This window comes from Acipenser ruthenus, chromosome 1, assembly GCF_902713425.1.
Source record: "Acipenser ruthenus chromosome 1, fAciRut3.2 maternal haplotype, whole genome shotgun sequence".
Taxonomy (NCBI): Eukaryota; Metazoa; Chordata; class Actinopteri; order Acipenseriformes; family Acipenseridae; genus Acipenser; species Acipenser ruthenus.
This window is the reverse complement of record NC_081189.1, coordinates 28631609-28657609: the sequence shown is the minus strand read 5'-3', so window position 1 is coordinate 28657609 and position 26001 is coordinate 28631609. Positions and strand designations below refer to the sequence as shown.

Below are 26001 nucleotides of genomic sequence, written 5' to 3'. Positions count from 1 at the left end.
GTCGCCAGGGGGTCCAGAGGGTCCAGCGCCGCCGGATGGACAAGCGTCGCCGTCCCCGCCTCCGCCACCAGAGGGAGCCGGGCCGCCGTCCCCGCCTCCGCCACCAGAGGGAGCCGGGCCGCCGTCCCCGCCTCCGCCACCAGAGGGAGCCGGGCCGCCGTCCCCGCCTCCGCCACCAGAGGGAGTCGGGCCGCCGTTCCTGCTTCCGCCACTAGAGGTGCCACCATCGCTGCTCCTGCTGGAGGGTCCAGGTTCCCTGCCAGCGTTCATGTTCTTGGAAGGTTCGGGGCCCCCTGCTGTTGAAGAAAGCTTGGGGGAGCCGACATCAACCCCGCCCACCACTGCCCGTTGAAATAGCCCACCCAAGGGACATAAGGGGACTCTTGGGGGGAGGGCTTGGGTTCAAAGGGGGGGGGGGGGGGGGTAGTTTGGCCGATTGCGGCCTCCATACTTTGTACGTGGAGGGAGGTGTGTGGCAGAGCGGGGCTCTGCCCTTAGAAATACTGGCAGGGAAGGAGTTAAATTCTCCTCCCTGCCCAGGTTGATTGCTTCAGGTGGGAGCAATCCACCAATTAATTATTCAATTATTACTCAGCCACCTGGCATAAAAGGAGGCCTCAGCCTCCCAGTTGGGGAGAGAGAGTTCTAGAGGAGAAGAAGCAATTGTGTTTGTCTGAGTGTGCTGTTTTTGTAAGTTTTTGAAACCAGTGAAGGCAACACCCAGCCTGGAAGCTTTATTTGTAAGTTTTGTTTTGTGTGTATTTTCTGTTTAAAACCTTTTTGTTTGACCCTTGTGCCTGTTTATTTTGTATTTTTGTTTATTAAAAAGTTTTATTTTGAACTTTAAACTGTCTCTGAGCCTCAACCTCTGTCATTTCCTTGTCACAGCGTCATTAAACTGGAATGCTGTATTAACATTCTCCATCACGCTACTGTAAAAGTCTTGTGATAAAATTCAATAAAGGCCTTTGACTATCTGACCTGGTTTTTGGTCACGCTGCCATCCACAGGGTCTGTGTACTCAAAGTTGTCTGTTTTCTCCACACTGTACACACTGTTCCCCACGGCGAACTTCTGATGAGTGAACGCCTTGTCAGTGATCACAGCTCCCAGGTCCCTCATCATGAAAAAGGCAGCTTTCTGGTCAACCCCCTCATAATCAAACCTGATACAGGACAGAGTAAGAAACAAATACTGCTAATACAGTAGAACTCAAAGGGCTTATATATTTTCATGTATGTTCTGTAAGGGTATTTTTTTGTTATATTAAGATTATTGCTATTCATTTGAACTCTGCACATGATTAAATAAGAAAGCATATTAACTCCTTTAGCACTAAGTAACTTTACATAGAGATTACAATGAGGATAACTAATTTCAATGTTTTATACTGAAAAGAAATCTAAATAGGAATGCATTCATATGGACATGCACAAGATTCATTTACTGGTCTATTATTAAGTGGTGCTTTTTCTAGAACACGCACCAAGGGTATAAAATCCCAGAAAGGATATTTTTTTAAATGACTACCTGCAGTAGTAGTTGCGTCCCAGTCTTGCCCAGTGGTCCCTCACAATCTCCTCCACACTCTGCTTCCGGGCAGCCATTATAGACAGCCAGGTCAGCACTGCCCAGAGTCCATCCTTCTCACGGATGTGATCCGAACCTAGAACAGAGAAAGCTTAATCCAGATTCTGTGTACCAAAGAAAATGACTATGAGTAGAGAGAATTTAAATCGGCGCATTTAGTACAGTGTAAGTTTGTGGGAACTATAAAAACAACCACAAACCAACTATTACCAACATGTGGAGACAGACCATTTTAAAAGATAAAGTCAGCCAGGACAGCAGATGCCTTGTTTCTCATGAACAAGCCCCATAATTGACCCTTAATACATGAGAAACCAAGAGTCAGAAACCTTTGATGGGTGTTTTTTATACCACTGTAAAGGGAGCCTTTCAACATTAAAACCCTAATTACGCTGATTTCAGAGCAGCCAGTGAGTTTGCCGACTATATTATTTCGAGCCCATAAGACCATCAATGTCCATATAATATCAATAGTATTTGATGCATAACATGATCAAAATTGATGCATAACATGGTAAATAACACAAAAGGTCATACTCCCTGCATTTTGAGGGCCTCAAGTCGGCTGAACAAAGGAAGTTCTCATATAATTGTATTCTTTTTGAATCTAAATATTTGAAAACAGTCACATTCCCACAAAACCTATTGAAACTCATTTCTTTTTTAGAGACCAGCTTTCTGCAGTGGTGATAATGGAGTCCGATTTTGTTTTGGCATTAAGAGAAACCAGTTGCAAAAACATCCCCTGCTGTGCAACCACTATACAATACATAAAAAATGTCAGTTCTACATTTCAACATTGACGATTCCTACATCGATGCAGGGTCCTTTTTTGGAATGAACTTAACTCAGAGGTTTTTTTTTTGCCTTACATCCTAGTCTTTTTTCAGTGTCAGTGTCCCTTTCAAAATGACATATGACAGTACACGGTTAGTAATGTCATGACTAAGGGTGGTTACACTGATGTGAATCTAGAACCCCCCATGGACAGGCCAACTTGACAAGCTGAGAGTTAAGCACAGCCTCAGCTCTTACTGCATGCATCAGTTCCAATCCACAAGCAATAAACACCCTGTAAATACAACCTTGTAAGGTCAATATGGAAAATGAAACCATTGAAGCAACAGGTTATAAGGTTAATATTAAGGATCTAAACAGAAGGAGATCTAAACACCAAATTAATTCCACTAGTGTTTTCACCCAGGAGTAATTCATTGACCCTCATTATTAACACCACACAGTGCAATAAAACACTGAAAAGATGTCCTATGATTAGGACATTGGTTTGAAAGTGAGGTAGGGAGATGCTTATAGAGGATTAAATCTCATGTTTAGTAGCATCATATCCAAATTATTGCTGTTTAGGGAGTAGATCATGTGGGTATTTCTCTCCTAGCATCAATTTTATAAAGACTCCAATTTACCTTTTTATGACGTTTGCAATCATTCAGAGTGGTTCAAATTACAATTTCTCATTAAGTTTGTGTAAGGTGCTTTGACCGGAGCTCAAGAGTTGCTCTTCAAGTATAGTTTCTTGGCAGAGATAAATGTAGCAATGTAGCATTGGCTAGATCAGTGTGTAGTGATCTGCCACTTTTAAAACACGTTTGCCTTTAGTTTTGCTGGCAATACACTGCTGTGCACTAGATGGCGCTGGAGACACTTTGGCTTATCTAGCCTACCATAGATATGTCTAAGGCAGGCAATTAGAACTAAAGAGCAGCAACTGAACTCATGGTCTTCTAGATTATAATTGTAAAAGCACCATTAAGCTCCAGTTTCTACATTCCACTTTCAAGTGCTTCCAAACTGTCATGTGTAGAGAACAGCCACGTATAATTGCACCTCTTTCAATCTAATTTTAGGACAGAAAGAGCTGTACTTAATTAAATAATTCTGATTTAAGAAAAAATAAATCTTGTGTTTGACTGAGACTGTGAGTTCTGACATCTCTGCACACTGAGCTGTCAAGTCTCATTTCCAATCATAATCAAAAGCACATGTTTTTTCACCTTTAACTAATTTGGCTAATTACAAGTAATATTCACACAGGAGGGGGGGGTTCTTTTTTTTTTTATTTTTTTTTTTATAACGCTTGCTCTGAACTCCAGCCCTCAGGATATGGAGAACTTGCTACTCCAGTCCCGATGAGAGATGCAGGGTAATGGTAAAAGCACAGTTCCTCTTAAGTCAAATCAAAGCTGCGGAAATTAAGGTTAAGGATTCTGGTCACTGTTTTCCTGATGTTGTATCTATGAGGAAAAAAACTGAAAGTCCTGCCATAACATTGTCAATAGGATGCACTGTAGTGCTTTGACACGAATACAAGTCAGCAAGATGTTAAATTGTTCTGGATGTGACCATTTCAAAAAACTTTTAATTCTTTCAAGGACATGTCATATCACAGTTCATTACTGATCCTGCGGACAACTGTTATGCTCCTCACACACCTAAACACAAACATGCATTTTTTTTGGTGCAACAAGAGGCTTGTGGAATTCTGCCCTGCCATAGTAGCATTTTATTCTTACAGTTTTGACCTTAACTGCTTTCCACTATACCATGCTGAACTCTGCACACAATTTGGTCGTCGTGGTTTTCCTATTTTTTCCATGCTTTCATCACTTTCGAGCCTGACACCCTACTATACTGCAGCTATTACCTTTCATATTAAGTATTTTTTTTTTTTAATTTTCGGAATAAGGTACAATATATAATGTATTTATATTAAATGCTATGTGTGGCATACAGATGACAGTTCCCATAAAACCAACAGCATGCTATTCCCAATTGAGCATTGCTAGAAAAATGGAAGAATTTCTAAGCTACGCCATTCCCATTCCTTGACCACCTGCCAAGAAAGCAGTCTGGGATGCGGAGCCTTTCAAGGGACGTTCCTTCAAGCTTTTATCCTTTTATAGCAGAAGAATGGCTTTTATTTAGAATAGGGAGCTCTCTTAAGACAGGAGAAATGCTTTACAAAGCAAGGTAAGTGTAACATTTAAACAAGTGTACATAAATATAACAGAGGGATGGAAAAAGGGGTACAAGTACAGTACAGACATACAAATCAAGTGAACACCACATGAACTTATGTTTACAATAGCATTCTTGTTGCACACTTTATAGTAGTATTATAGGATGTTTTCAGGTGTATAGCAGTGTGAAAGGCAATGTGTATCTAACTTACATTCAACTTGTGGCCTCATAATAATAACATGCATTGTGTTATACTTATACTCAGATACCTGACTCACTAGTTCAGCATTTCTTCCTCCTATTTCTCAAACAAGTGAAACTGTTTCCTGATTTTCAATCAGTACCTCAGCACTTAAGGCTGCCACACACCAGACGCCATGCGATTTACAACTGTTAAAAATTGCAATTGTTAAAACTATGATTAAGACTGGTACATATTCGTCAACATGATGTGGAAATTATGAGTGTCTCCTCTGACGGTATTTCAACACATATGGCAATAAATCATGCATACTAGGCTTATCCAGTTCCTTCAAAATGGACTCCCATATATTGTCTTTCAAATCTGTATCTTTATAGTTGTGATGACCTTTGTCATATCATAAAGCTCTGGGTATTTTCTCAATGGCAAGTATTATTGTTTCCTCCGTCATTTTGGATACTGCTTCACCCTGCTGGACCACGTGCATTGACTTCTCTGATTGCTCAATGCCCTAATTGACGAGCGATTCAATCCTATTTATTTCTCATCACTCCAGTGCCGCCTGTGGTGTGAAAGCTACTTATCAAAAGTATAGGTTCTATTCATTTTGTCGCATCGCAGCACATTTTCGCTTGCCGCATCGCGTCTGGTTGGTAGCAGCCTTTAGAGACACCATCAAGACTGTTGTGCTTCTCGTGTTTTTAAATCCCAAACTTTTTGATCCAATAAAAGGAATCATGCATATTATTTTTCTCATCCACTGCTCTTCAAACCATTTTAGTCAGCGGTGTAGTTGAGGGTATTCGCAGGTAAACGGTGTTTACCCACTTTTAATTTGGGCAATATAGCATTTATCCACTTCTCATATAAGGGATACAGAGTTTACTCACTTGTTCTTTCCTGTGATATGCAAATCCTGGGTTAAAGACAAGATACTTTAACAGTGAGCGTCTGTGTTGTATTGCTGCACGCGAGACTGATAACTGAGAGCTCTGTCAGAACTGCGCCGCATGAGCAGGGGGGGCGTGGCCACTGGACTGCGTGTTCTATGTTTGGTTGTTTATATTCTGTTACTGTTCTGTTATGCACACTGGACCTGCAGGGCCCCTGAAAGGATGTGCTCAGAATTGTTCAAGTGAAGCGCACCATCGGGTCTGGGACTGTTCACACGTGAACAGCACCTGAGAGGGAAAATAACTGTATGGGGTGCTCTGGTTGGCTGAGGGCCAGTAACAATGTATCTGTTCATGTTTATCTGTTCAATCTATCTGTTCAACTCCAATAAACAGGAGCGTTTACCCACTTTTATATTTACCACTACAACACTGGCTTTAGTGACTCTGGGCTCCACTTTGCATATACAGTATGGATTTTAAAAAACCTCAATTTCTGGCATAATTATCACATTAGTAATAATCATGGGGCTTTGACAAGAGTGGATCTGTTACTTTAGTAGTTGACATAATTATATTTCAATTTACAGTAGAAAAAATGTTTTCAACAGTGAAAAACTCCTTTATGAACTGGATACATTCCACCAGCAACTCCTTCGGAACCGATGTGCACCAATATAAACCAATGTTGAAATGTATTTGTTTACGACTGTAAGTCGCCCTGGATAAGGGCGTCTGCTAAGAAATAAATAATATGCACTTGTTATACTGCCTGCCATCTGCTGATGCACCAAGCAAACCTTTGACACATTATCATTCATGTTGTGCATGGCACTGTACACAACACACTAGTGTAATTGTCGCACTGACATATAAAACACTTATGTTGCCACCGTAGCCATATTATCAGTTTGGCATCTGTCACGTAAAACAAGGCAGCACTGTCATTTGAAACCCTGTTTCAGAACCATATTTTACACCATTTGGATCGGGTTCATTTTAAACAAAACGCAAACACTTTGGGGCAGGTACATGAAAACAAGGCATTATAGTCAATTCTGCTAACCACTAGACAAAACCACTGACCATAGCCAAAGTGCCATAATTGTGCACAAAACAGCGTTACTTACCAGCGCCAAAACTTTCCTCTCCACATAGCGAGCATCTCCCAGAATCCATCAGATTCCCAAAGAATTTCCAGCCGGTGGGGGTTTCATACAGTGTGACTTTCATTGCTTTTGCTACCCTGGGGAAACAGGAAGAGGGATCGTATGGAAAAAAAACTGCTATAGCTCTCAGGTTTGATAACCTCAACAGGCTTTGCAAACAAAAACCTTTTGGAACTCTTCCCAGATTTAATGCTCATAATGTACACTAAAGAAAAAAAAAGTACTTCAGTGCCAAGTGCTGTTTCTAGTTTTGGAAAGTAAAGGCAGGTCATTAAACATGTTTTGTCAAACAGAATGTGTTTATTTGTCTTTGATTGTGATTTTATAACTCAGCATGTGCAATGTATGAATAGACTTTGATGATCAACACCACTTAACTGAAAGTTGTTATGTTTGTATGCTTACCTACAGTGGTATGTAATGATATTATTTTCTTTATTTAAAAGCCTGAGCCTACAATTACTTTACATCAACCACTATCAAGCATTCCTAAAATTAGTAAAACACACATTCAAGGGTCTCTATCCTCAAAATTGGGTAAATGTAATCAACCAGTGAAAGGCAGTTAGATATACAGTATGCCGTGTATTTCCTTTTATCAAGAAGCGTCATTTTGATTAATTGTTTACTCTTCCTTTATTGTTAATGCTGTTAACAATCACTCGTGCGGTTCTGGCTCATTATATATTTTCACCTTTTTACCTGTTTTTTGAGTTTGCTGGCCACACCTACTCTACATATTACAGCCAGCATACATTTATATTGAGTTAGACTAGATGGGGATACCAGAGTTAAAAGGTTTGTCTCATTGTCACATGGTGAAAAGGGGATAATAAAAAAGGATAAGGTACTGTAAGTTGAGGCTGCTTCCTCTTTAACATTGTTCTTGACTAATAACTTAATTTGTAAGTTAAAAATGATTATACTTGGAAACTATATACAATCCACTCTTCTGTTTTAGGAAAATCAGTCTCAATGCTTGCTCTACAAAGTATGAAGTGGTTTACCAAGAACAAATTGCACACTACAGCATGTAATGTAATTCATTTTAAAAAGCCTATCAGACTTCTTCAAAGCAACAGTGATGTTGCTGTGAAAAAGGTTACTTTTAGAGGGGAAATGTATACTTGCCACATTACAATAGTAATACAGATCAATCAAAGAACATTAAGCATAGCTAATGTTACATTCCAGTCCAAAAAAGCTCATGGCACACACCAAACAGTACACCACATTTCAACCAAATTCTGAACCCACACAGTATTCAAGCGTGCATCTGCTGTCCTATTTTTGAACAGATACTCTGTGTACTGTAGCTATAGATATACTTTTAATATATATATATATATATATATATATATATATATATATATATATATATATATATATATATATATATATTATATATATATATACTGGTAGTGGACAAAAAAATGGAAACACCAATGTTAAGTCACTTAATAGAGCGTTGGGCCACTATGGTATCCTGCTCTGTGGAGTTCTCGGCGGACCGTTTTTGATGATATTTGCAGTCAATTGATCTGCAGTTGCTCGCCTGTTTTGCCTTGCACTTCGAATTAATGCATTGATATCACAATCCTGGAGTATGCGCTTCCGCCCGCTGTTGCCCTTTGCTGATGATGTCTTTCCCTGATGAGTTCCATGCTGACATCACCTTAGACACCGTTGCTCAGGAAACATCAGCAAGTTGAGCTGTCTTGGTCACTGAAGCTCCTGCCAAACACGCCCCAACAATCACCCCTCTTTCAAAGTCACTGAGATCTCCTCTTGCAGCCATGCTAGCCATAATCATAGGCAACCAGGCCTGTCCAGCATTTTTATACATGACCCTAAGCATGCTGGGATGTTATCTGCTTAATTAACGCATGAGCCACACCTGTGTGGAAGCCCTTGCTTTCAATATACTTGGTGTCCCTCATTTACCCAGGTGTTTAAATTTTTTTGTCCACTACCTGTGTGTGTGTGTATATATATATATATATATATATATATATATATATATATATATATATATATATTCAATGGTAAAATGGAATACAAGCATACATAACAGATACTGATTGTTTCAGCATCATTCATTATCCATATGAAAAAGGTTTGATACTACTACTGTGCTTTCCATTAGACCCAAATCACTCACGGCTCTCTGTGGCAAAGTGGTTAACAATATGCAGGTGCAGGAGTGCTGCAGTGATTAATAAATAGACAGCCAACGATAATCCAGGTGCAATGATGTTTTATTTTTAAATTACACAGTCTGATGGCAAAACACAGTAAATAATAATGAGAACAGGCAATACAGCACTGTGTATTGCTCCGTTGTAATCCACGGGTTGGTCCTGAAATAATAGTCCAGCTCTTTAAACACCCACACTTAACACAAAACATAATCACAAGTCCACAGTGAGTGCTATAGTGCTCATGGTGCAAATACAGTTAATCGTGAACAAAGGTGCAGTGTTGTCCGGGTAAGTGCTGGCCTTTGGCAACAGCTTCGGATCGTGTCAGCCGTCTAATAACAACCAACAAGTAATTTTTAGACATGACAAAAACAAACAAAACACTGACGATAACAATATGGATTTTCCTTCCGGTTCAGCATTAACCATTCAAAAGGAACAGATCACTTCGCTACATCCCCTTTTGTAACGTCAATCATGACCCCTTGGTTAACAAGTGCAGCCGCTCCTCCAATCCACAGCTGTCATATTGTTTGTCTTCCGGGTCGATGATTTAGTGTACCGTAGCTCCGCCTCCTTTCTAAATGGCCGACTTCTGTCTAACCCTGGGAATTAATTGTCTGGCCATCCCTTTACACAGTGCCCTAACAAGTCGGGAGGGAGATTTATCACCAAGAATCATTCTGTCTCTTTCACACTCCCTCACTTAACTCATTTGACATCAACATGTGAAATATGCATGACTCTGTGCCAGCTTCCAACCAGTAGAGTGGCTTCCTATCACCTCACACACTGTCTTTTATTCAGCTCTATGTCTTGTGTTTCTCAGTCTGACTATCTGAAGCATTTTAAACAGCCCAATACCAAAACCGTCTTCTGTACAATACAATACAGATTTAACAGAATGAGCTTCCATTAACATTAATATATTAATATTCATATACTTGGATTTAAACGTGAACATTTAGCTATTTCTTTCTTTATTATGTGTTTGTTTGTGTTTGTTTTTTGTAATGCTTCCACAGGAAAGCCTCTTGAGATACATTGAGCTGCAGCTGCTGGTAACTGGAAAACCCTGTAAAAAAAAATCTCCTGGCACATATCAAGGAGTACGCAAAGCCATGAATTGCATCTGTCAATGTGGACCACATAGGATTAGCAATCAAGAACAACAACAACAAATCAAATGTGATGGGGTTAAATGTTTGTGTTTGTGTGTGTGGGAGCGGGGGTGGAGGTGCCAGAAATTCTTAAGAAAAATGTTTAAAATGCTTACAAAGGTTATTAGTGAACAACTGATACTTAAATTGTGTAACTAATACTGACAACTTAAGGTTATCATATTAATAGAAATACCTGAGAAATACATGTCACGCCTTCACTTTGATGTATGTGCAAAGTGGGGTGTAGTCAATTTACTTGCTAAGACATTATTTTAAATATTTATGGATCCTTTATAGCTAGCTGTAGAGCCATTCAGCTTAACTTCTAATGCTACTACACATTGTATTTTATACCTTTCCTTCTTCGGTGTGATCAATGCTTTTGCTACTACTTACTTCGCAAAGTTAAACTAAAACCATTGAAGCAATCTCATCGGCACTCTCCTACAGTCTTGTAGCAGTTTTGTACCTAAGTGCATTATGTAGTAGGAGCTGCAGCAATCTTTAACATGCTACGTGCTGTTCTTAAGGAAACTGGCTGCAGTTGTTGGAAACTGAACTTGGCTCTGAACTTTGTGATGCTATGGGTGATGATACGGGTGATGCTTAGAGACTGATGTTGCATTCTGACATTCCTTAGAACAGGAGACAAAATGAGTCAGCCATGGCATTTCATGCAGAGGTCAAAAAGTGAATGAATGCATCTGAAACCAGATCCAATGTATTTTCCAGCTTTGTATTTGGCAGCGCTGAGCATGGCAAAGAGGAGATTGTTAATGCCAGATTCCTGGATGAGGACCAGATGAATCCACTTGTCCAGATCTAGTTGAATTTATTTATTTTAAGTTATTTCTTCAGAATGAGTCCACTGAGCTGTATGCACCCTCATAAGGACACATGGATAACAACAGCAGCAAGACATGTTACACAAAAATAAAAAAAAATAACAATCAGGTATGTAGGCAAGTAATTCACCATCAGACCATGGATTTTACACTTTTAAACTTGATGTCTCGTGCTCAGAATAGGCCAGTTTAAACATTGCAGCATCAATGAAGTGGATCACAAGGACAACCTAACACAAAGAGAGCTAACCTATTGCAATATTAGACAGAACTATTTCCTTTGCACTGATGCAAACAGTATCACCATAAACCAATAGAGGAAACAACATTTATAAGAACTTGGTAAAACATGATCTATACATGTACATTCAACTTATGTAAGATTCTGACTGAGCTACACAAGTAGTGAAGTCATCAGACAGAAAGCTCTTGGGTATTCCAAGTACAACAAGGCCATTCCTGCACAGCTTTAGAGAAGGCCCAACAGGAAAAGATAAGTAACCTAATTGTTCCTGATTAGACATGGCAACAGCACTGAATTTTGTTGTCCACAACTGTTTTTTTGTTTGTTTGCCACAGTAAGACAAATATTATTTCAACCGACCCTTCTTTTAACCATGGCCACATACAGTGGTATTAAGCAACATGCAAATAGTTTGGATAATGGCATATCCATTTTGTAGGCAGATGCAAGTGCTGCACTTGAGGGAGTAGATGGCAGAGACTGACAATTTTGTCAAATTGTGGGAACTTTTCAAATCCGAAGAAGTTATGACAAAGGCCAGTTCTGGAAAGGGGATAGTGCCTTGTATGTCAGACGGGTCAGTCTCAGAAGACTCTCTAGCTGACATAGCTGATGTTTTCAATACGTTTTTTTTGTTTCTTGTTTTAATCCAGTTGATACTGCGTTTTATTCCAGTACACCTTTGCCAACATCTTTTAATCGAGAATATATACTGCTCCCCAGCTCAGGTTATGGACATATTATTTAAACATTCAGCTACTGGCCCAGATCGCATCTCTGCTACAATGTTTAGGCGCACTGCTCAAACCCTTGCTCCACATCTGTCTTTGCTGTTTAATTTGTCCCTAAGTCAGGGAGTGGTTCCTCCGCAATGGAAACACTCATGGGTCACTCCGATTCACAAAGAGGTGATTCAGGATTGGTTTCTAATTATAGTCCAATGTCCCTTTTACCTACTGTCTCTATGGTTCTGGAGAGGATTGTGTACCCGTTCTTGTGAAAATGACCTTTCTTTTAACCAGATTTTAATGAAATCGCTTTCAAACTAATTCCAGAACAGGGCACTTCTAACATGTCTTGGTCCATGCTATAAAAACTTGGATTCCAGTTACGTTGCAGCTGTTGTATTTTCTGACCTCTCCAGAGCCTTCGACACAGTTCACATAAAGCTTTTTTTATCAAAACTTTCTAAATATGGGTTTGGTGAAGGCATTTTAGGCTGGTTTTCTTCTCACCTTATGGGGTGTTGTCAAAACGTTGTGGTCCAGGGACAACTTTCTTCTAAGCTACCAGTGATAGCTGGTGTTCCTCAGGGGTTTGTTTTGAGCCCTTTTTTGTTTAACTTGTATGTCAATGACTTGGCAACTATGAATTGTTCAGAATATACCAGTATAATTAGGTCTGCAGATGATACTACATTATATAAAACAATTATAAATCCAGAAACAGATTCAATAGCTTTTTAACATGATATTAATCTTGTTTATGATTGTTTTTTAATTAATTATTTGAAACGAACAGTTCTAAAACTAAATGTATGATTATTTCCCCATCCAGTAAACCAACTCCAATAATGCCTTTGTCTTGGGGGAGATGTATAGTAATTGTTTGGAATTATTTATTGTTGTATTGTTATTTACTGAGTATGGTCTACTTAGCTCTCTCTTTGTATTAGCGCTTGCACTATTGAGATGTACAAAGTGAATAAACTAAACTAAGAAACTAAGTGATGTAAACTAATGCCAACTGTGATTGAGGCTTACGTGTAATAAAAATATTGTGATGTTATCCATTATAACTCAGGCTTACAGAGAGGAAAAGGCATGATCAATTATTAAATTAGCTGTGGTACATGAGAGCATTTAAGAGATTCCAAATGCTTTTCCTTTTAGTAGTCAGCATAGAACAAAATAGAACAAAATGCTCTGCTTCCGTGCCAACTTCATAACATTTCTGTGAATACTTACTTTAATATGTAATAACTTCAACGATAGCAACCACCTTGACCACTGAATGCCTTTTTAGGAAATTGACTCTCTTAACCAAAAGCTATATCTACAATGGTAATGTGACAAGAACTGAAGAGATCACTCTGTGTAGATTTGTGTGGATATTTTGAGTTAAATTCCAATTGCTGGGGTGTACCAATGATTCAGTTTAGCTACTTCACCGTAACATGTTTTGTATTTTTAATTGAAACTTATAGAAACTAGTTAATTTGTTCTCTGTATCTTCTACTAAATTAGATACTATATCTACATGTATATTTTATTTGTGCCCAATCAATACACAAACAGTCACATAGTACCAGATGCAGTAGTATGTTTCTCTACACTATTAGAAACATATCTGCTGTGTTTTGCTTAATTGGAATGCTTTCTGTTTACAGTAAAATGCATTTCTTTGGCCCACTGTCAGACATTAGATAACTATACTTTGCTCCATCAGTTTTTGAAGATGTGGCCTGGGCCGGTATTTTCACCTCTGGGCTCTGAACAACAGTGGTATAATAGAGGTATTACTTTTGATTATAGGAGCCTAACAAACAATATATTACTGCACCGAGCTCGGCAAAACTCCCCTCGGGCCCTGTGTCAACATACATCGTAGATTTAATGATGTTTGCACTCTAGTTTCTATAAAAGCATATTTTTATTCTAAAAAGGCTGATAAACATTTTATAAACAATGTATGTTCAATCACAAGCATACAAATGTGTTCATTGATTTTCACAAACAATTAAAAACGGCCAAAGTCATGGTTACATGTTTTCCCTCTGGGTGTCTGGGTGAGTAATTGTGACAACTGACTGTCTTTGTAATGATGGATCACATATTACCTGCACCGCACCCCCCCGCCCACCCACCCCACACATACACCACCCCCCACACACACACACACACACACACACACAGACACCAGCACCACCCCTATACAAAAAGTAGAACCCCTGACATTGCCAGGATGTAAAACACTTGCTGTACTCATACAATTACTTAATAAGGCAAAAGCAGAGAACAAAGGAAACTAACCATCACTGGATTTGGCAAATGTTTCTGAGACAGTGCCACATACTCTAATGGAATTAACTAAAGCCAAGATTTAGTGTTGTGATGCGGTCCATTCCTTGAATGGGGTGCAGCCAATATAGAACATGGTATAAAAACCTGTAGTACAGCAAGCAAAAAAAAACATACTACAGTAAAAGCATAAGATTGTGTTTATGTTTTAATACAGAAGTATGCTTGGTAGATGGCTACAAAATGAACATCAAAGAAAACCATGCAATACAGCACAGGGAAAATACAGGTGCTAGCTTTGTTTTCCAGAATGATACAGCTTAAAAGACAACACAGAGAAAGCCTGGGAGTAATACTGTAGCCTACAGTATATGAATGTGAAGAAAATAGACTTTTTTAAAAAACGGAAGTTAAAAAGCAACATAATACTGGTATGAAATATAAAAGTTATCTTAATTAATGTATTCATCTTCTTGTTTAAAATCACTTTGTATCTCATTTTCTGTTTCAGTCTGAGGGGATCAGTTGTATTTGAAATGATGAACAATCACTGGTTTGTCGATGCTGAGAACACCTTCCCAAAATTAGTATTAAATCATCTGACAACTTTGTATGGTGGCAACTGCAAACCTTTCTTGTGTTATTGTGCGGGCCATCTCTCTGGGCAGCAACAGCTGTGACAATGCATAGACTTGACGAGTAGATGCATCCTGATGTGCCCAGAATAAAATAAAAGTGTTTAATATCAAGTTGCAGTTACAAACACTGAAAGCGGCTGTCACTCATTTTTTTTTATTTATTCTATTACCAGAAGTTAGACCAGGTTTTAAACACAATGCCTAAGACTGATCATAGGACTATCCAATCCCTTCTCCTTTAGAAATCATGTGTACACAGGTAATAATGCCCCACTGAACAACTACAACAGGGGTTCCACGCCTATTCAGGCCTATCAAGAAAACGAAAAGAATGATTTGGTTCCAATAGTGTCTGAAACTAAAAGGCAAATGATTCAGATCATTATTTTCAGCCCATTACCAAATATGAATAGTTTGTGTGTGTGTGTTGCTGTTACACGTCAGGGGTTGTGGCTCTGCTGAATCTTGGCATATTAACAAGGACATGGAAATTGTGACCTTAGACATTTTGTTTATGTTTTCTGACTACAGGCCAAAATAAGCAACGGGCCAGCTAATCTCACACCAACAAAGTTCAGAACTGACCTCGAAGCATCATTATTCCATGATTGGTAATGCTTTATAGTGCAATATCATCTTTCATTATGACCTATTACATTTTGAAGACACTGAAATTTTATACACAGAAAACACAGGGGTTTGGTTTCTTCTTGGCCTGTCTTAGGATTCACAGTTTTTAAAGAGCCATTTATCTGTATGTCAAATGTTCAGAGAAGGGTTCTATTCTCCAGCTCACAATGCAGGATTGTAAAGATTGAATTAAGAACTGAAACACCTTTTTTAGTTTATCAAATATGAACTAATTCGGGTACATTTTGTAATCTCATTAATATATTAGATTTCCATTTGCTTAAAATCTACAAACGTAAAAAATATTAAACCTAGTACCATGCTACTGGGAATCAAGTTAGTGCTATTACACAGTAGCAATGCACTAGACTACGCTATCTCTAACCACTCTACTAAACCTTTAGTTGTCATAGATCTTATTATGTGTAGGGTTACTCACTTTAGGTTTAATCAATAAATACTGTTGAAACACCTGGAAAAGAAAATAAAGTAGAGAGTACGGCTTATTTCGTGTTCTCTTAGCACTTTCATGTGTGATGTAGAGGTATAGAACACACTGTGATTCCCATCTGTTTGGTTATTTGACCTGAGCAGCTTACAGGATGTCTCAACATGTAAAAACTAGAGAACAGCACAGCACTTTATAATAGCAAAAAATAGCTTTTTGAACAAACTGAAAAAATAAAAACGAACACAGAATTTTGGGATTGGTGATTGGTGCTCGTCCTCTGCCAGGAATAATTAATAAACTTGTGCAGATTGTGGCCGAGGGTTAATAGAATAATTACTAGCCAGCTAAACCCCTTGGCCACGATATAAAAACCTACAGCTCTCTACCCGCAGGGTGGGTGTTCAGAGGAGGAACGAGAGCGAGTGAGGAGTGAGAGAGAAATTTAAAATAAAAAGTAATCCAGGAGCAGCCTGACTTGGATGATATTTATTGTTTTTGTGTTCGGGACTTGTTTTTGTTTACTGTTTTATTAGTCTTTTTGTTTAAATATTTATTTCATTTTTGTTGTGTGAAAATAAATGGCGCACGCCGCGTCTCTTTTCACTGCAGTACTTGTCTTTGTTTTTGTTTCCTGCACTGCTGGCCTGACGTCACCACTTGCCATTCCTGCCACAGTTAGTTTGGCGCAGACCACAGTATAAAGCAGCCCTGTGCAATAATGTTTCCAACAAACCAGCAGGAAGCTCTAATCGAAGTACACATCAAATATCATAATTATTTGATTTAATAAATCAGTAATATCACTGACACCGAAAAAGAGTTTAGTCAGAATTGAAGCTTAAAAAAAAAGATTTCTATAAAATTTGCGGTCCTAAATTTAAAAAAATGGAACCTTAAGTAACTCCTACATAAAGCCATAACATTCAATGTAAAAGGCATTATATGCTAGACAATGATACCGGCCTGTCATGCTCTGATATACTTGGAACTTGGTTTGCTGAGACAATCTATATTTTATTATACTTCGTGCCAAGTTCCTCAGCCAATCAGCTTGCAAATAGCAATGCTGTTCCCCACATCTTTTATGACGCCAAACAACTGCTTTATTTAGGCAGTTGTTAAGATGTGCGAATGACGTGCAGGGAAAGGATGCCTAGCAACTAGGTAAACACCCCATAGAAGGAAGCTGAATCTGAATCTGAATCTCCTGAACAAGGGGAAGATAAAGGGTATTGATACAACTTAAAACATGTTATGATCATTTATCCTCGGGTCAAACACAACGAACTTGCCTCGTTCACTTGCTAACCTCAGGGAAAATGATTTGCTGGCAATGAAACCTTGGAGGGTTTTATCCCTTTAATAAACCATCAATAAATAATAATACCCATACTTGTTTTAGAATGCAGCATTTACTTGGTATTTATTAAACATCAGTAGTCTTTGCTGGAAAAACAAACCTTTAAAAGCATAAACCGCAGGTATATTACATTCAAAACCATCAATCCTGTACATCTCATTCTACCAACTATGGGGTTTATGATATAACGATGTGAATAACTTTTTAGCAATATCCAACTGGGTCTCTGAAGCTGAAGGGGGTTAACGACTTCATATGTTTTAACAATCGTGGAGCACAGCCAAAAGCAGTAATCTCAAGCCCTCCCTAATTGCAAGGGAGCTGATCAGGAGGATGTTTTCCAAGCATTGTGGTCCCAAATGGCCTATTGCTGCATGTTGTTGTCTGGAGCTCCAAATGCAGTTAAAACTGCATAGTTTCACATGTGCTTTAGAGCTTGTTTCTGTAATCAGTTGATCATTTTAAGATTTTCTTGCAGATAAATTATGGGCTTACTAAGGACAATTTAACACTAATTATCTATTCCTGGCAGGAGAGATTGTTATGGGAGAAGTATACTTTTTGTGATACAGTAATTTATTGTATTACAGTATGTGACTATGCTATAAGGGAGTAACCGTCATTATCCAAGTTATGAAAAATTGATGTAATTATCTAGAATGGAACAACCCACAGAAACAACTATTTTTCAACCCTGCTAAAAATAAAAATAATCTGTCATCAGAGCATTTGCTGAGATCACTACATTTTTACCTTGTCTCAAATTGAAAAAAAAAATTGTTTCACTACAGAAGAAAACTTAAACTTTTCACTTAAAAACAAAATAAAACAAGAAATACAGAACCAGTTTACAAAAGTTTATATTTTCATGTCAGGACTGCCCAGTCCTTGACCAACTTTCCGGTGCCTCCTCAAGACTCACCTCTTCAGAAAGCACCTGTAGAAACTCCTCTTTCCATCTGGACACTTATCACTCTTCCTTAAATGCACTTTACTTGCTCTTATCTGCTCCCTATTGTACTGCATTTAACCCTGTACTTTAGAGTACTGTAATCTGTCAAGTGTCATTTAATCTGTAGTATTTTGTATTTAATTATATCCTGATGTAACTATCACCGACACTGTTATCTGCTCCGTTATTGAATCGTGTTTTGTCATATACTTGTACTTGCTAGAACCAAAGTCATTGTATTTTATCTTGCTCTTAATTGTATTTATACTTGGATAGCTGCACTAGTAATGGCAGCCTGGCCCATGCAAAAGTCAAAATCGTGTTTTGAAATCGAAAAACCAGACCAGACCTTTTTGGTATCTTTCCCTGTCACCAGCTGTCCCTTATCCTTCTGTGAGCTAGTAAAATATGCATGGCTGTTGTGGGTGATGTATGTTGCTAGCGTACTTGTTCTGTGTATGTATATGTACAGTTTATTACATATTCCCAATACATCAAAAGGAGCCTCTTTTAAAAAAAAAAAACACTATGTAACCACTGTGTTATATTCCAACTGTGTTCCAGCATGTCTTTCCAACTGCTTTTACAACTGGCTCTATCCCAAATCCACCAGTGAGTGCAGATGGTTTCTATCAACACAAAGTTCAGACATTGGTGGTCTCCTGTTATGCTGTGTTTGTATAATACAAGTTATCTAACCATAAATAGCAGATACATTATATTGCTTTATTTGCTGAAGGAGAGTCATATCACATTAATTATGTGCTCCAAAAAAAGAGATCTCCAGAACCCTGAGATGCAAATTACACTCTAGAGTAATCATCATTTGTTATTTGTTTTTAGTAAATGAAACAACTTGTGATTTTAAAAACACAGTGAAACACCTGTTCAAGCTATAATTACTCAAGGTGATGACAAAATAAGCATCCATTTCCAATGCAGTGGTCATTAACACTGAGATAACTGACCTTGGTAACAGTAAAGCTATATTATAGAACTGTAAAGCACGATACAAAAAATGAAATAATAGATTTACATTGAAATGACTTTACTCTATGTAAGTACGACTCTCCATCGTTTTCTTATATCGCACCCCGAGTGCTGACTGCAGTATTTCTATTACACTTACATCTTTTTTTTTTCACTACAAAGGTAAAGTAACAGTACATATCTGTGCAGCTCACTTTAAACTGCTGGGAACATACAGTAAGTAACATGTCATGACATAGAAATCCTGCTGAGAAAGGCAGGTATTAGATCATTTCCTTAACTGCGGCCAGCTCAAATATAAGTGGCGCAGTCTTTAATTACCACAACTTTCCTAGCAAAACTCTGTGCTGACAAACAGTTCTATTATAGGAAAACTGGGTTGCAGTCCAGGGTCAGACTACAGCCTGCAAACACACATGTGTGTTTATTATTATTTATTTCTTAGCGTCTGCTAATAAATAAATAATAATAATAATAATGATGTGGGTCATATGGGAGAATCAGAGATTTTTCAAAGCACACATTCTTTTAAACAATTAAAGGAAACCATATCGACTTAATCCACTGAAATCCACTCATACAAATAAAAGCATTCAGAATAATGATGGTATAAGCATTAATACTTTTATTAACAGCAATCATTTTCAGTTAATTTTAGTGACAAATAAGATCTATACTCTTGTTTGCCAGCAAAAAATAAAATACAAAAATCAGAACCCTCAATAACAGGTAATTAAACCAAACACACACAATTTGTGGATGGAAACAACAGACTGGTGTTTAATTTAATTATTTGAACTGTGGCAACTCTTACTAATTTCTCCCTAAAACTCTACCGAGGGCAAAATACCAAAAGGATTAATGTAGAGGTATACAGCTGCAGTATTCATAATAGATCCAAAAAGACCATACTGAATTTGAATGTAATATTTCCTCTATACAGCTAGCTCGTCTTGTGTTTGTTAGTTTTTATCACTCTTTGAGTTCACCTATAAATCTGTCTATAATACCTGGGAACATGTATTAGACCTCAGCACCGGAAGCAATAGTAATACTCCCATGGAATAAATGGGGCATAAAGAACAAACTACGCTCAGTTAATTATATAATCCAGTTATTACGCTCATCAAACCATTGTCTTCACTCAAAGGTTCTCAGTAAGAAATAGGTTGTAATATTAAAAAGCTGATTTCACACATCAACCAAGGGTGGAACCGGACTTCAAATTTAAAGGAAAAGCAATGTGCTGTATCCGACACAGAATTAGACACCAAGGCTGCCACAACTGCCAAGCATTTAATCCATTCACATTGTAAATATTATTTACTGAATTAGTTCCACACTGAGCCGATTCCTTTGCTGGATGCCCACTAGCCAATTGTGTCGTAGTCACAAACTGAATGACTCATATATATATCTAGCAGTGCTATATATATTGTGCTATATATGTTTTTAATTCGTTACAGTTTCGTCACGGACTGCCGCCTACCGGTTAATACCACCACAATGTTGTTTTTTATATAACAGAAACGGCTAGTGCGTGGCTACCTTCAGATGTATAGCTCACTCTCTCAGGTTAAACAGCACTGCATGGTGGATTTCCACCCGAAGCCTGTATAAAATTTCTTGTTTAGCGTCACTATAAAGATAGCGGATCTATAGCCCTACCAAATAACAAAATTAGTCAGTGATAAATTGCCCTGTGCCATATTTATCAAGATGGAGTGAAAACCCTTTGTCGCTGGGAGGTGTGGTGGGGTTGTATAATTTTGCGCAAACCATTTACCTACAATTGGAGCATGTGAGGAACCAACCAAACCTACAGCAGCCTGGTTTTCAGGATGATTTTTGAAAGGATTTTTTTTGAAAGATGATTTTTTTTTTTTTTCAGATCAGGGATACAGTATGAAGGCTTTATGAAAAGAAAAAGAAACGCAATAGCAATCAGTATATAACATTGTATTCTATCACATATATATTACACATTGCCCCTCACAAGAATGTTATTTAGAAGAAAAAGTGAACATATAGAACAATCCACCTTCAACTAAATAACAATAGCACTAGTGTGAAATTGGTGTGATTACTACCATTCAATAATATCTGTAGTAGCCTATATAACTTTATTGAAGCCTCATATATTTTTTCTAGAAAACAGCAAGTAATTTATTTTCACTTTGCCACTGGGAGAGCAAATCTACCTCTGCTAGATATCAGTTTTGAAATGGTACTTGTAGCACTTTCTATAATGATTAATGACTAACTGAAAATAAAAAGCTTTAGTGTGTTCAGAATTTTTTTCTTAAACATGCATGCATTCATAAAAAATGCAACATTTAGCCATCCCTTAAGATGAAAAAGAAAAAGAAAATGACATGTTGTCACAAAGACGGCCGGAGTGGGTGGCGTCAGACCAGAAGCAGGAAATAAACAGAGACTTGGGGTTTTGATGAAGCTGAACGCGTGATCGCGCTCAGCATTTAATAATTAAACAGAACAGAAATTAAAAGGTTTTAACACAAAACACGGGACACGGCACTTCACGCCAAAAATAAAGAGACAAACAAAACGGACTATACAGTAAACAGACGGACAGACACACAAACAAACACGGTGAGTTTTAAATAAACAAGTATCGTGCTGGTCCTACCAGCACGTAATAGCAATTGATATTTAAATGTATTTCTCCTTCTCTCTCACCCGTTCTCCACTCACGAACACCGAACCCAGAGTGAAAGAAACGTGCATCTATATATACTGTTGTGCTGGGATTCAATTACTAATTAATTATTCACTTGAATCCCAGATAATATGCACACAGGGGCGGGGCACATTGCCACACATGTATATACAGTAGGTTCATGCCACTGCTATTACAGCTACAGTAGATTCTGGTTCTCATCCTGGTCATATGTATTTTTGTTCTCAGGTACTGTACCATACAGTATTTACCTAATGTTGTGTTAATATCACTCTTAGTGCAGGCTATATTTAAAGTAAACTTTAAACAACACAGTTGATTACAGAAGATGTTTGTCTCAGTAAGATGATGATTCTTCAATTTTTAGCCAGATATTGCTGAATTTTGGGCATGGCACTTTTCTAAAATCTAGAAAAATATAGTATCATAATGGTATGACAACATCTCAATTCACGATAATGAAAGTCCCATTCTTGGTCCTCAAGTTTGCTGTAAACATAACCACAGTGGTAAGCCCTGCAGGTGAGGTCACTCAGTCTCTGTTGATTTTCCCTACCTGCGGGACCGGCACAGCCAATGGGATGCTCCCTTTGAAATCCCCAACACATATATTGCAGGTGACTTCTTACAGCTAGGAGTTAGACCTAAACTTTCCTAACTGTGTGACTCAGCCTGCACACCATGAGGTAGGTATTAAGGTAAGACTTTTTAAAAAAAATATTTTTCAATGTATTGATTGTGAATTTGATTGCTTAAAAGTTGTATCCTGTAATGCAGAGGTTATGGAAAGTACCAGTACCTCAGGTATTGAAGTTCTCATTTGCATTTACAGGAAGTTTGGTGGAAGCCATCCAAATAATGCTCTGTGTATTATGCTATCTGACATTAAGGTGGAAAAAGATAGAAAGCAATGAAAATCGCTCCATGTCAACTGACATTATTATTTTTTTAACTCTCTTAACTGCCAAATTTCCTAAGCATTTACTCCCTAAGCAAAGTTTCTCCAAGTCACGACTGCAGCAAAACAACTGAGGTCCATTCATGACATTAACATTTTGTAACTTCAAGCTTCACACTGGAGTAAATGCTAAATGTACTGTATTACATGTAATTTACAGCATTACAGCCATGTCAGAGAGCTGTATGACAATGTCATGGTCCTACTGTACAACACTTGTTAATACAGTACATCAGTGTTTATAATGTCCTTTATCACTGTAATAAAGCTCAAAAGGAAACTGTAATAGATGATCTCCTTCTGTAAAGTTATGAGAGTTCATTGTTTCTAAACACCTATTACAGTTTTTTGATTTTTTTTTGTATTCATATTCCAATTTTCTCCCAATTTTTGAATGTCCAATTATTATTAAATCTGGCTCACCACTGCAACCCCTGAACTAACTCAGGAGAGACGAAGATGAGCACTTGCGTCCTCTGTCTATGCAGAAACCAAGAAACAGGGCAGGAGACATTTATGTTAATAGCTGGGGAAATGTTCGGCTTGTTAGCTAATTTCATTTATCATTAGTGACAAGACCTGGAGTGGTTCCTTTGCTTTTTGTATTTTATTATGCATCACAAACATTGAAACACACTGTCTTCCACATAAGACCACCACATAGATTCTCTGGCGTTAGCGTTTATGTAACTGTATGTAATTTGTAACACTTCCATATGTGTTTTTGAAATTATCATTTGTTATGATACATCCCCTTAGGGCTCTGGGACCACTAATGTGGCCATGTACTGTAACTCATACTGAAAAGAAAAAATATCATGACTGAAGGGCACAAACAGTGCATACATATGGGTAACACTTTTGTTTATGGATCCATTATAAGTGGTTAAATATAGTACTTATGTAACATATATACACACACCTATAACAAGTATAACAAGTACTGGTTTTCAGAAAAGGATAGATAGATAGATAGATAATAATAAATACTGTTCAGTCTGCTCTTTTGTCCTGTCTGGGATTTCCGTAGGTAAGGTCTAAGTCTGTAAAGAATAATGAGCCTCTGACAGCCTGCAGTATAACATCACAATGTTACAATGTTTTACTGTTAAAATATCTCCAATAGGTAGGGCAGTCCACACTTTAAATCAGGGACCATTCACTTACTTGTCCAGGGCTGTGCTGGTGGGCATACTCCTCGCAAATCCTCTAACCCCCATCTGCTGGAAGTAAGGAATGCATGGCAGATTGGCTGCAATAATGGCCACTGAGTCAGAGGGATTCACAAAAAATCCATTCTGGCCAAGGATCATGTACCGATCCTAAAGGAAAGAGAAAAATGCATATTAAATATAACGGGGTATCTTTTTTGTTCTAAAGGCAATCTACAGAGTCAATATAAAGCCTAGGTTTTTTTTTTTTGGACTGTCCAAAGAAAGAACTGCAGTCACCCAGCTTAATGTTGTGTTGATGCACAGGGAATGAAAACCAACTGTATATGTGAATAAAGTAAATGCAAATTACATGAAATACAACTGCAGTAATACAGCAGGATTTCAGCCAAAAAGATTGTATTTCACATGGCGACGGTGGTAAGTAATGTTTACCCCGTCTCCATCGAAAGCTGCTCCGAAGCCAAACTCCCCTCCCTTCATGGCCTCCACTAGAGAGGCAGCATAGGTCAGGTTGGGATCAGGGTGCTGCCCTCCAAAGTCCTCCAGGGGGATGCAGTTAACAGCCGAGTTTGCAGGGGCTCCAAGCTCATCACACAGAATTCTTCTCACATAGGGTCCCATTACTGAAACAACATGCTAAAGTATCAACATCAGGTTACCTAAAAACACTTAATTTAACCTTTTAAAATATATATTACAATACAAGATTGTTTTCACTGTGATAGAATCCAAATAAAATGATTGCATTTCTTAATGTAAACCATTCCCAAAAATGTTTACCATTTTTACAAAGCTTAAAAAAAAAAGTATATATTTATGTAGTTTTTATCAAAAAATTAATATTTTTGGAACACAAAATAAGTGATATTCTCTGGTGTTCTTCTTTTTTTTTTATATCAGTTAGCTTAAGTTCTAAAAATACAGTATGTTTAAGATGTATTGGATATTCCTGTGCTGTTTCTTATCTTCCCGAATCACTTGAAATAACTTCCAGTTCTTGTTTGTAATTATGAACTGATTAAGGAAACTCCAATGTATCCTGAAGCTTGGAGACATTGTTTACATCTTTGGCTGCAGTCTTGGAACTAGCATCTTCATTCTTTCTGACAGGTAGCAATACGGTCAGTGGATGAACCTATTTATTATTTTCACTCGAGAGTTCACTTGAACTAACCTTTACAAATGTTTAATCTATTAAAATATCAACCAACTTCCCTAAAAGTTCCCTATAATTCTAGTAATCTATCTGCATAGTGTGGCAGCAAGACGTAGAATAGCATTTTACTCAAATGTCGTTCCACTGACAATGTGGCAGTTTTTCAGTGACTGGTGACGCTCTTGAATTAAGTTCTAGGTGAGCAGATAAATCTTGATTCCTGCAGTCTTTAGTTTGCAGACGCCGACCCACTCTTGCAGCTACTTTTTAAAATAAGTCATGTTATTTCATGTCGTACTTTGATGGCTGAAATTTTATTTCCGTTTATTTTTATTTTTTAATTATTAAATACACAAACCACTCACACAGGTAACCCTACAGAAGGCGCTCTCTCTAAAACAGCAAAACAAGAGAACAGCAAACCAAAGCATGAAAACTTTTTCAGATAAGGTAAAATTTATGTACAATACTATGAAGGTTAAACTATGATACTGGGTCTTAATCAGTTTTACCAGTTAAAACATAATATCCTAAACATACAGTAAGTTGTTGTATTTATACTAAAACCTAACAAGGTGTAGGAGATGACATTCTGCATAAAGTATTAATTAAGTATTTGATTATAATTTTCTTTACTTCTATGTTCAAGTTTTATTTTCATATTTTGATACAGCTTAAAGCACA

General features: G+C 37.8%; 1 protein-coding gene across 2 annotated transcripts in view; it reads right to left on the bottom strand.

The window, feature by feature from the left end:
• The window catches only part of LOC117411691 (phosphoglucomutase-like protein 5), a 44691-nt gene that overhangs the window by 9916 nt on the left and 8774 nt on the right, over window positions 1-26001 (bottom strand). For both annotated transcript variants that reach the window (XM_059035153.1, XM_059035145.1), the window contains exons 5-9: window positions 24594-24784; window positions 24154-24308; window positions 6795-6910; window positions 1531-1666; window positions 982-1165 (exon numbers count right to left, since the gene is read on the bottom strand). In XM_059035153.1, coding sequence (XP_058891136.1) covers window positions 982-1165; window positions 1531-1666; window positions 6795-6910; window positions 24154-24308; window positions 24594-24784 — 782 coding nt within the window. The remainder of the gene's footprint in view (window positions 1-981; window positions 1166-1530; window positions 1667-6794; window positions 6911-24153; window positions 24309-24593; window positions 24785-26001) is intronic.